We start from the raw sequence: 12,373 nt of genomic DNA, 5'->3' as shown, positions 1-12,373 counted from the left end.
TCAGAGGGTTAGCAATTTGTTTCAGGTGAAATTGGAATTCACACCTTGGTCTGTATGATGCTAAGGCCAGTAGTAGTAATAGTAGATCACATTTTTCGACTGCTTTCTCTGTACCAGAGAAAGCAGTACTTTGCCATATACCTCATATGCATTCTATCTTTTAGTTATCGCAGCCTTTCCATGTGGTAGTTACTGTTATTTTTCCCAGATACAAAGGAGTAAACTAAGTCTTAGAGAGGCTAAGAAACATGTTCAAGGTTGCCCAGCTAGAAGTGATGGAGGTGAGACTCAAACCTAGTAAGCCTCACTCCAAAGCCCTTGATTTTAACATCTATCTATATCCTTGCTACCATGACCTAATTAGTTAGACTTTGTCCCTGCTATTTAAGGAAGTAGGTACGACAAATACATAGCATAAGCTGTGTGGTCAGCACACCACACTGGAGAGCCATAATTTTGTTGGTGGGCACAAATAAGCCGTGTGGTTCAGGAATTTCAGAAAAGCATCAGTGCCATTGGAGCTCCAACACAAGCAACCCCATGATCATCATGTGGATCCCTATCAGTTTCCAGAGTGCTAATCACTGTACACCCATTATCTTATTAGATTATAGTGAAAAATGCATAAGACAATGGACAGATTATTGGTATTTCTGATCTAGGACCTGTGGTTTACTGGCCTAAACTTAGGAGACTGATTCTAAATCTTCTTTGTTTACTCTCTTTCTGTGTAACCTCAAGCAAAGTGCTTGAAGTGTTGACATAAATTTTCATATGGATAAAAATGAGAGTGTAGATGCTAAATTGCCCTAATTTGACCAGATACAAAATTGAAAACATAAATCTAACAATAGCCATTTAAAATATCAAAACAGTAGTTGAATACCACACTTTCAAAAAGGATATTAGGCCCAGGTGGTTTTGAAAACAAGTTTAGCAAACTTCCAAGGAGCAGTGGCTATAGACTGAATGTTTGTGTCCCACCCCTGCCCCAAATTTGTATGTTGAAACCTAATCTCCAGTGTTTTGGTGTTTGGGAGGTGACTAGGACATAAGGACATTTATTCCTGAACCCTCATGAATGGGATTAGTGATCTTATAAAAGAGACCCCACAGGGTTTTCTCACTCCTTCTGCCATGTGAAGACAGGGAGAAGATGGCTGTCCATGAACCAGGAAATAGGCCCTCAACCAGACACTGACTGCCAGCATCTTAATCTTGTACTTCCCAGCCTCCAGACTGTGAGAAATTTCTGTTGTTTATACATCCAGGCTATTGTATGGTATTCTGTTATAGCAGCCTGAACTGACTAAGGCGAGCAGTTAACCCCAACCTTGTTCAAATTGTTACAAAGAACAGAAAAAGAGGGGAGGCTCACAAACTTATTTAATGAGACAAACATAAAGTTGACAACGAAATGAATGGAACAAAAATGAGTAGAGCAAGAAAAGAAATAATCCTGTAAATATATCTCTCTATAAATCCCAGAGAAAGCACTCAATAAGTATGGTCCACTATTACTATTATCAGCCTTAGCATCATACAGACCCAATTCCACCTGAAACAAGTTGCTGATCCTCTGAGCTTCAGGCTTCCTTATCTGTAACATGGTAGTGATGTACAACACTGCCTAATTCAGGGCATTGTCGTGCGGATTAAATGAGAGAGAGTGTGTGTGAATAATCCTTTTATGTTGCTTGTTACTCAAGATTATATAAAATGATCTTTATAATTTTGGAGTAGGAAAATGTAAACACAACCACAAATACATACATACATACATATAGACATAAGTTTAACTATTTCAAAACGTAAAACTTTCTTTTTTTTTTTTGTTCAACAATACTGTAATTATAGTTAAAGACAGGCTAGACCCTGGAGACAGTATTTGCCATATACATAACAGATAGTTATTGTCTACAGCATGTAAATACTCCCTACAGATCAACAAGAAAACGACAACCCCGTGTAAGAATGGGAGAAGCATGAAAATAGGCAGTTCACAGAAGGAGCTCAAGTTGCTAATAAATGTGTAAAGAAATACACACTAGTCATATCACCAGTTAGCACAGAAGTGCATATTAAAATGAGACACTTCTTTTTACTCATCAGATAGACAAAAGTTTTTAAGTTGGTTAATATCTAATATGAGAAAGATTTAGGAAAATGGAATTTCTAGTCACTGCTAACTATCGTACAGTCAGTTTGTGGAAAGTTTTGCACTATTAAGTAAAATTACAAATGAGCCCAATTTACAAACCCAGAAATACCACTTCTAGTTATACATTTAAGGAAAACTCTTGTGTATGTACCCAGGAAAAATGCACGTCTGTCCAGTTTGCTATTGTTCATAGTAGCAAAGAAATGGAAATAATTTAGATATTCACCAAGAGGGAATGAGTTAATAAAATATGAATATTTATATGCTGTAATATTTCATAACAGTTAAAAGGAGCAAACCATGAGAATATATATCAACATGATAGGAATCTCAAAAACATAGTGCAGAGTGATAAATGCAAATTAGGTAGAAATAAAATAAAACTAGTGAAGACTTCCCCCCCTGGAAGAATGCCATAGAGTGGGAAAGAATGTGGATGTTCTTACGTTTGTGTGTCTCATCAATGTCTCCCAATTGGTGGAACAGAGACTGGGGGTGAGGTTCCAGGCGAAAGGGTGTACAATGCCCCTCTAGGAACATCTTCCCCACCCATGGTAACAGTCATTTAGTAAAACCAGAACTGCTAAGCTTTGCCATCCTTTTCCCTCTGGCTAGGAACAAAGTAGGTGTATTTGTGGAAGAGCTGATTAAATAGGTCTCCCAACAGGCAATGCTGTCACAAACAAAAGAACAAAAAAACCTACTTGAAAAAACCATTATAAATAAACACATTTTGAATTGGTGGTGATTTTTTAAAGTTGATTACAAATTTTAAAATCTGGTTATTCTGTCATATTCACTCAATTTCTCTCAATTTGCAAATATTTTACTTTTATAATGAGATTCACTTCCTGTCATGCTGAGCCACTCCCCTTCTAAGCTGAGCCTCTGAAGGGTCTGCATAATCAATAAGAATGGCTGAAGATCTGCAAATAGTGGCCTTCAACTTAAGCTCAGCATGTTTGTTGAGTTTTAAGTTAGTGTATTTACGGAGTTTTCCAATCCTCAGTCCTGTCCCATTGGGAAGAAGTATGTTAGGAGAGAAAATTGAATTTAATTCTCCAAAAGGGAGCTATTTGAATGAAGGGAAATATTAGCAAACAAAGAGTTATTTCTTCATAACTTGATTTTGATATCATTTCAAACATATGGAAAAATTGCAAGAAGTGGTGTAAAGAATCCCTTATACTCTTCCCCCAGATTCACCAATTATTAACATTGCAGCCCATCTGCCTTATCATTTTTTCTATTTTTTTCCCCCTAAACTGCTTGAGATTAAGTTGCAGGCATCACACTCCATTAGCCCTCAACATTTCAGTGTGTATTTCCTAAGAACAAGGATATTATCTCACACAGTCACAATACAGTTATCAAGGTTAGGAATTTAACATGATCCAATACTAAAACCCACATCCATTTTCAAATTTTCTCAATTGTCACAAGGTTCTTTATGGCTAATTCACCCTACCCACACACCATCACCTTTACCCCCACTGCAATCCAGGATCAAACTCAGGATCTCACATGACTTATCATTGTCATGTCTCTTTGGTTTCCTTTAATTCACAACAATGTCTCAGCTTTTCTTTGTCTTTCATCAAACAAATCATGTAAATGCATTGTTCTCACCCATATGGGCTGTAGCTTTGCCAAGCAAGGAGGAAAATAGCCTCTCACCTGCCCTCCCCTTCCAGCAGGGTCTGGCTGGTTTCTGTGTCTGGATAATCCACTGTGGGCACAATGAGTTTGCCTCTCAGAAAGACAGCTCTTAATCCCCACTGGGTTCTCTGGGCACCAAGTCAGGTGTACTACCTGTAGCTTCTTTTCCCACCAGGTCTCTGTGACCAGTCTCATCGACTTAAAGGTCTTGAAGTCCTTCCGGATTCTGCGAGCGCTGAGGCCTCTGCGAGCGCTGTCCCAGTTTGAAGGAATGAAGGTATGTTCTTCAGATGGATGGGAGGAAAGTCAGCCAGCAGGGAAAGGCAGAGAAGCCAACTGCTCTTCTTGGGCTGGGCTTCCCTTAAATTGCCAAGCTTTTCCTGGACTCCTTCCCATCCAGCCCACTGCTTAGAATTTCAGAGATGGAGAAAAGTCTAAGATATAGTCTCCACCTAAAAGTGCTTCTGTGACAGCCGAGATGGGCTCTGGCTTCTCTTCAATCCTCGGGTAGGTGTCCCATAAGTCTGTAACACCATCATCAAAGGACACTTCTCAAGTGATCCTGTGGCAACAGAAAGGACCCATTATGTATGGAGCTGAGAGCAGGGCTTGCCGTGGGGTGGGGGTTCGGGGCTGGAATGTAAAGACGGAGCTCCAAGAAATCCAGCCCCACACGTTAGACTCATCCTGGGAAGATCAAGAGCTTGTTGAGTCTCACACGTCTATTATATTTTTCTTCTGTTTTGCTTCCTTAAGGTGGTAGTTAATGCTCTCATAGGTGCCATACCTGCCATTCTGAACGTTTTGCTTGTCTGCCTCATTTTCTGGCTCATATTTTGTATCCTGGGAGTAAGTTTGTTTTCTGGAAAATTTGGAAGATGTGTTAATGTGACAGATGGAAACTCAGTTATAAATTACAACATTGTTGCAAACCGGAGTCAATGTGAAAGTGGAAATTTCTCCTGGTTCACCCTGAAAGTCAACTTTGACAATGTGGGAATGGCTTACCTCGCGCTGCTGCAAGTGGTAAGCACTGTGGGTTTATTTTTCACTCTGGGGAAAGAAACCTTAAAATAATCATAAACCATTTCTCAGCTAATAAAAATACAGTGACTATATTGAGATAAGAGAATCAAATCCCAATTTCTCACATGGGAGCTAATGCCCTCTGGAATTGTTCCCCACCGAGCATCTCCAACCTTATTTTCTACTGAGCCTCAACCTCCAGGCGATGTCCCATAAGGGTCTGGACCTCTCAGTCTGTCCTAAATGGTGCCTTGCTCTCCTGAGCTCCAGCCAGAGAGACGTAGAGCCTCAGATGCTAAGCCACTCCATTAGTAACAGTTCCCTGTGGGAAGTCAGTCCCAGGTCGAATCGTGGTTGCAAGGTTTTGGACAGATAGTGCAAACAAATGTGGAATCAGGAAAGAGCCTTAATCAGGCTCTTTGCAGCAATTGGTTCATAGCTTCTTTAGCAATTTTTAAGGCAGAAATTTTCTCTTGTTTTTAAACTTTTTGTCTTGTGAAAATGAAGAAAAAAAAATCCAAAACATCTATCCTTGAATTTCCTTCTGCTGTTCTTTTATGTGGACATTCTGTCCTGGAAGGGTGGGACATCATCTTATGTACATGTGCCCACTGGACTTGCTGGCTTTTGTATGGCACTTGTCTGTTGATGGCAAGTCTATAATTACGTTCATGTTTCTCTGCTTTCATTGCAGGCAACATTTAAGGGCTGGATGGATATTATGTATGCAGCTGTTGATTCCAGAGGGGTGAGCTTGTGTTCTACCATGTTCTAGAGTGCTAGGATCAAATCAGGAATATCATGACTACATGGACAGCCCAGAACTTCCTGCATCATAATTCCAGTGGCCAGGATTCTTTGCCTTGTTTTCATTAGGACAAACACTATGAAACAGGGATTAAAAGGATTCTTATTCATCCTCCTATGAGTATTACATCCTAGCATGCTACAAAGTCAAGTCCTCTTTCTCCATACTGACCACTCATGTAGGAGGTGGAGCCAGAAGCAACAGAATCACAGGATGCCTTGATTTTCCTCTCTCACCTCTTCTTCAAGTGAGTGGAAAGGCAGAAGCCAAATTTCAAAGGGTACCTTCTCTTGACTGTGGGAGAGAGAACCTTAAGATTGGACTAGGTCTGAGCAAGAGACCCTCCAATGGCTCCAGGTTCCCCAGAGAATAAGGGGATTTCTAGTAATTGCCAACTGTCAAATTATAGTTAAATAAAAAGTGATCATGGATTCCCAAGGTTAGAAGAGTACTCAGCAATCTAGTCCATTTCTATGTCCCAGTTGGGAAAATTGAGGAATAGAAAGGAAGAGTGTTTCCCAAAGTCATAGCGAGAGCAAATGGTTGAATCAAGAATGGAGTCAGCATTGTTTATTTTTTCCTACCATCACACACATATGTGTTACTGTTTGAGAGTATACAGAGTTGATGCCTGGCACATAGTAGATGTTCAGTACAGCTGGTAGTAGCAGTAGAGGTGATATGAATAGTGTTGTAGTAGTAGAGGCAATTTATAACAAAGGAAATATTTAAAAATATTAATGTGCTTATTTTTTTGTCTGTATGAATATATGAACTTCACCTCAGTTTACCTTAGACATCCATCTGCCTTGAGGTGGAGCTAGGGGATAGGGAGGAGATCTTATGTATGACAGAAGAAGTATGTTTCTTATATATGTTCCTTGAGTGAATGATGGGTGGGTGGAGGTGTGTGGAGGTGTGCCTGTCCTGATGTGGTCCTGGGATATCCTAACTGGTGTGTGCTAGTATAATGGCCTTTGTCTGTGTAATCACAGAGCATCCTACTGTTCTCAAATATTGAAGCTGCAACTGGTGAAACCATGGGCCTTTCTCCTCCTTCAACTCCTCCAGCCTCAAACACTGACTCTCTGCCATATCCTTCATATGGTCTCCTGGCTCAGCAGTCTACTCCCATCCCTTACTATGAAGCCCACAATGGCAGGCATATGGCTGTCAACCCCACGTCCAAGCCACGAGAACTAAAGAAGGTTCAAGAGACTGCTGTCTGCCCAGTTATGCTACTCCAGTCTCTTAAGTCATCCTGCCTGCCCAACGTATCCCAGGCCTTCCCAGCTGTAGTTTTCTCTTTGAAAAATACCAAAGTTGAACCAGAACACACATTCTTTGCTCTCCATGTTCCCCTTGATTTACTGGGCCCCAAGCCCCTTCTCCAAACCCAAAAAAGGGAAAATCAGGACACACATCTCACAGCTCTGATGTTCTCTCTTTCTCTGTTTCTCTTTCTGACAATTCCCTGGGTACAAGTGAGGTGATCCTTTCTCTGTTCCTCTTTCTGTCTGAACCTCCCTTTGCAAGATGATTAGCCTGCTGCATAATCTTGTTTTCAATGTCAGATACTGAATATTAATTCTTCTTTCCATTACATTGTTTCTAGACTAATGCCTATCCTTAATTCAAACAAGTAGATGCTTCCAGCCAAATGGCACTAAGGTCAGGTACTCTTCAAGGCAAAAGAGAAAAATAATTGTTTCAAATATTTACCTCTAATACACTAGTCTGTATGGTGGGTTTTGAAAAACAAGTGTCATGAGTACATTCAACACATAACAGAGCTATCAACATTCATCTCTATCTTTGAATGTGATCAGGGAAAAGAAAACAGAGATGCTCCTGCCGCCTATCCCCAAAATGAATAAAACCAATGACCATGTGAAGATCTTGGACACTTTTGGTCATGCCTTAAGCTAGGGGAGCTTGATTATAGTCCATTCTTGTCCATTCTAGAGCTTGATCATTCATCCACTCATTCAACGTGTGTGGAGAGCTTACATGTCACAAGCTATGCCAGGCACTAGGAAATCAAGAGTGACAGGATGCAAGCACAGACTAAATACAGTAGTGAGCTCTGTTTGAAGGATATAGCCTTTCAACAAGGGTTGGTAGTCAGTCTCCTGAAGTGAACATGTCCCTTCTCTGGTGGATATCTCCAATCTGGCTCCCTCCAATTATGTGTCCATATGGACATCCTAGAGACATTTTCAAAGGGCACATATGATCATGCCACTTTCCTCCCTCACAACCCTTCAATGATTCTCCATTGCTTAGAATAAAAAGCCTAATCCTCCACCACACCCCCTCCCCACTGTATGGTACCACTCAGGCTGCGCTGGGGGAAGCTGAAAGAGGAGAGAGGGGCTCCCTGCAGGGCCACGGCTGACTGGAGGAGGCTGAGTGGTTAATGCTGCTGCTACCAGGCAGTTAAGATGGCTCGTGTTTTTCTCCAGTAATTGTTTTCTTCTCTCGTTTAAAAAATCCCTAACAGGAAGGACAACAGCCAAGGTTTGAGGAGAACTCATTAATGTATGTTTACTTCGTAGTTTTTATCATCTTTGGCTCATTCTTCACTCTGAATCTCTTTATTGGTGTTATTATTGACAACTTCAACCAACAGCAGAAAAAGATAAGTATGGGGGTTGTCCTGATTTGGTATTTTTACCTCTCTTCTCCAAAGAGCTTGAATGGAGCATAAATCTGTTCTAAATTGTTGTGCAAAGTAGCCTTTATCATCTGCATGAGAACAAAGAGGGAGCCTCCTGGAGAAGAGTCTTGAGGATATGGCTGAAAAGGAACTAAAACAGCTGGCTTTTATTAAATCATTGTTTTTATTCTCCACTCTACCCTCTTAAACAAAGGACATTGTTGAACTCTAATAGAAAAATAATTGCCAGGATTAGTATTTATGTCATATTTTAGTAACCTTTCAAGCGTACCTTGTTATCCAGGATAAAAAGAGTACAAACGATTCCCGACTTAGGATGGTTCAATTTACACGTCTTTAGCTTTATGATGATGCAAAAGTGATACGCATTGAGTAGAAACTTTACTTCAGATTTTGAATTGTGATCTTTTCCTGGGCTAGAGATATGCAGTACAATACTCTCTTGTGACACTGGGTAGCAGCAGCCACAGCTCCCAGTCAGCCACGCACTCATTGAGGGTAAACAATCGATATATACTTACAACATTCTGTACCCATACAACCATTCTGTTTTTCACTTTCAGTACAGTATTCAATAAATTACATGAGGTATTCAACACTTTATTATAAAATAGGGTTTGTGTTACATGATTTTGCCCAACTATAAGCTAAAGTAAGTGTTCTGAACATGTTTAAGGTAGGCAAGGCTAAGCTATGATGTTCAGTAGGTTAAGTGTATTAAATGCATTTCAACTTACAATATTTTCAGCTTACAATGAGTTTATCAGGATGTAACACCATTGTAAGTACAGGAAAATCTGTAAACGCTCCTTTTTCAGTAAACTTGTGTCTTGCCTCTCAACACCCAAATCTCAGCAGATTTACTGAACTTACTTGGAAAGAAGATGGTTGGGGAAGAGGCAGACTTTTTTAGGGAGTTTTTTTCCCCATGCATTGTAACAACAGATATTTATTTTTCTGATTCTACAATCTATAGGAGCATTGTAGTAAATGTGGAAAAAGAGGAAGAGAAAAAGAATATTTAAATCACCCATAAGATGACCGCCAAATAATAACCATTTTAGATTAAGCCTCATCATTTTGGTACCATCTTTTCCTGTTACTTTTTAACTAAATAAGTATTTCTTTTTTTTTTTTTTTTCACACACACACACACACACACACACTGTATTTTATTTTTACAAGAGATAAATAGACTGAAACCAAGCATTGTACATGGATGACCACAACAAAAGCAACAATGATTGCAATTACCAAACATGAAACACACTCATACTATGTCATAATATTGACATTCAGTCCAGTAATCCTCCACTGTAACAGCTCCTTTACTTTGCAATGAAAATTGATTTGTATATTCTTTGCCTCTGCGTCCTTGTGGGATTTTTTTTTTTTAATTCAGACAGAAAGTCACAAAAATTATACTCATCCTCATCAGTTCACTCAGTCCCATGTAATTCATTTTTTTTTTCATCTTGATCTTTTGTTAGCACTTTTATGAGTTCATCAGTTTTTCATTAGAGTTCTGAAAATGCTTATTCATTCAGTTCAGCAGTACAGTCAGTTACCAGAAACCTGTACTTGTCAGAGTCTTTTCCATGAATTTCTTGAAGATGAAACCCTTTTATAGGAACATATTTGCAGAATCATCAGAGTACACCCAGAACTGTATGTAAATGACAAAAGACTTAAAAATGACCACGGTTAAAGTTTTGATGAAAGTTCATAATAATGCAGTTGACAAGAAAATTAGTTATTTCTGAGATATACATTTTAAAGTAATAACTAGGATTATTACTTATAACATTATACTAGAACATATAAGATTTTTAGAAATTTCATGTAATGTCTGAAACATTTATATTAACATATTTCCATACATATTTCCATACACATACAAATATAAGATTTTTAGAAATTTCATGTAATGTCTGAAACATTTGTATTAACATATTTCCATACAAATAACCCAATGAAAGTTTAGTATTAGTTGTTTTGTTTGTTTTTTTATACTGCAGGTTCTTATTAGGCATCAATTTTATACACATCAGTGTATACATGTCAATCCCAATCGCCCAATTCAGCACAACACCATACCCACCCCACCGCAGTTTTCCCCCCTTGGTGTCCATATGTCTATTCTCTACATCTGTCTCAACTTCTGCCCTGCAAACTGGCTCATCTGTACCATTTTTCTAGGTTCCACATACATGGATTAATATACGATATTTGTTTTTCTCTTTCTGACTTACTTCACTTTGTATGACAGTCTCTAGATCCATCCACGTCTCAACAAATGACTCAATTTCGTTCCTTTTTATGGCTGAGTAATATTCCATTGTATATATGTACCACAACTTCTTTATCCATTCGTCTGTTGATGGGCATTTAGGTTGCTTCCATGACCTGGCTATTGTAAATAGTGCTGCAATGAACATTCGGGTGCATGTGTCTTTTTGAATTACGGTTTTCTCTGGGTATATGCCCAGTAGTGGGATTGCTGGGTCATATGGTAATTCTATTTTTAGTTTTTTAAGGAACCTCCATATTGTTCTCCATAGTGGCTGTATCAATTTACATTCCCACCAACAGTGCAAGAGGGTTCCCTTTTCTCCACACCCTCTCCAGCATTTGTTGTTTGTAGATTTTCTGATGATGCCCATTCTAACAGGAGTGAGGTGATACCTCATTGTAGTTTTGATTTGCATTTCTCTAATAATTAGTGATGTTGAGCATCTTTTCATGTGCTTCGTGGCCGTCTGTATGTCTTCTTTGGAGAAATGTCTATTTAGGTCTTCTGCCCATTTTTGGATTGGGGTGTTTGTTTCTTTAATATTGAGCTGCATGAGCTGTTTATATATTTTGGAGATTAATCCTTTGTCCGTTGATTCGTTTGCAAATATTTTCTCCCATTCTGAGGGTTGTCTTTTCGTCTTGTTTATGGTTTCCTTTGCTGTGCAAAAGCTTTGAAGTTTCATTAGGTCCCATTTGTTTATTTTTGTTTTTATTTCCATTACTCTAGGAGGTGGATCAAAAAAGATCTTGCTGTGATTTATGTCAAAGAGTGTTCTTCCTGTGTTTTCCTCTAAGAGTTTTATAGTGTCCAGTCTTATATTTAGGTCTCGAATCCATTTTGAGTTTATTTTTCTGTATGGTGTTAGGGAGTATTCTAATTTCATTCTTTTACATGTAGCTGTCCAGTTTTCCCAGCACCACTTACTGAAGAGACTGTCTTTTCTCCATTGTATATCTTTGCCTCCTTTGTCATAGATTAGTTGACCATAGGTGCGTGGGTTCATCTCTGGGCTTTCTATCTTGTTCCATTGATCTATGTTTCTGTTTTTGTGCCAGTACCATATTGTCTTGATTACTGTAGCTTTGTAGTATAGTCTGAAGTCAGGGAGTCTGATTCCTCCAGCTCCATTTTTTTGCCTCAAGACTGCTTTGGCTATTCGGGGTCTTTTGTGTCTCCATACAAATTTTAAGATGATTTGTTCTAGCTCCGTAAAAAATGCCATTGGTAATTTGATAGGGATTGCATTGAATCTGTAGATTGCTTTGGGTAGTATACTCATTTTCACAATGTTGATTCTTCCAATCTAAGAACATGGTATATCTCTCCACCTGTTGGTATCATCTTTAATTTCTTTCATCAGTGTCTTATAGTTTTCTGCATACAGGTCTTTTGTCTCCCTAGGTAGGTTTATTCCTAGGTATTTTATTCTTTTTGTTGCAATGGTAAATGAGAGTGTTTCCTTAATTTCTCTTTCAGATTTTTCATCATTAGTGTATAGGAATGCAAGAGATTTCTGTGCATTAATTTTGTATCCTGCAACTTTACCATATTCATTAATTAGCTCTAGCAGTTTTCTGGTGGCAGTTTTAGGATTCTCTATGTATAGTATCATGTCATCCGCAAACAGTGACAGTTTTACTTCTTCTTTTCCAATTTGTATTCCTTTTATTTCTTTTTCTTCTCTGATTGCTGTGGCTAGGACTTCCAGAACTATGTTGAATAATAGTGGTGAGAGTGGACATC

At 38.8% G+C, this 12,373-nt stretch overlaps 1 protein-coding gene across 1 annotated transcript in view; it reads left to right on the top strand.

Annotated features, from left to right (window-relative positions):
* The window catches only part of SCN11A (sodium voltage-gated channel alpha subunit 11), a 166,074-nt gene that overhangs the window by 103,481 nt on the left and 50,220 nt on the right, over window positions 1-12,373 (top strand). The window contains exons 25-28 of the mRNA XM_082348288.1: window positions 3,996-4,097; window positions 4,577-4,846; window positions 5,541-5,594; window positions 8,158-8,299. Of these exons, the coding sequence (XP_082204414.1) occupies window positions 3,996-4,097; window positions 4,577-4,846; window positions 5,541-5,594; window positions 8,158-8,299 (568 nt within the window). The remainder of the gene's footprint in view (window positions 1-3,995; window positions 4,098-4,576; window positions 4,847-5,540; window positions 5,595-8,157; window positions 8,300-12,373) is intronic.

Source organism: Balaenoptera borealis (genome assembly GCF_965194805.1).
Source record: "Balaenoptera borealis genome assembly, chromosome: 12".
NCBI classification, from domain to species: Eukaryota; Metazoa; Chordata; class Mammalia; order Artiodactyla; family Balaenopteridae; genus Balaenoptera; species Balaenoptera borealis.
Note: the sequence above shows the minus strand (reverse complement) of the source record. Positions and strands in the feature narration are given on the sequence as shown.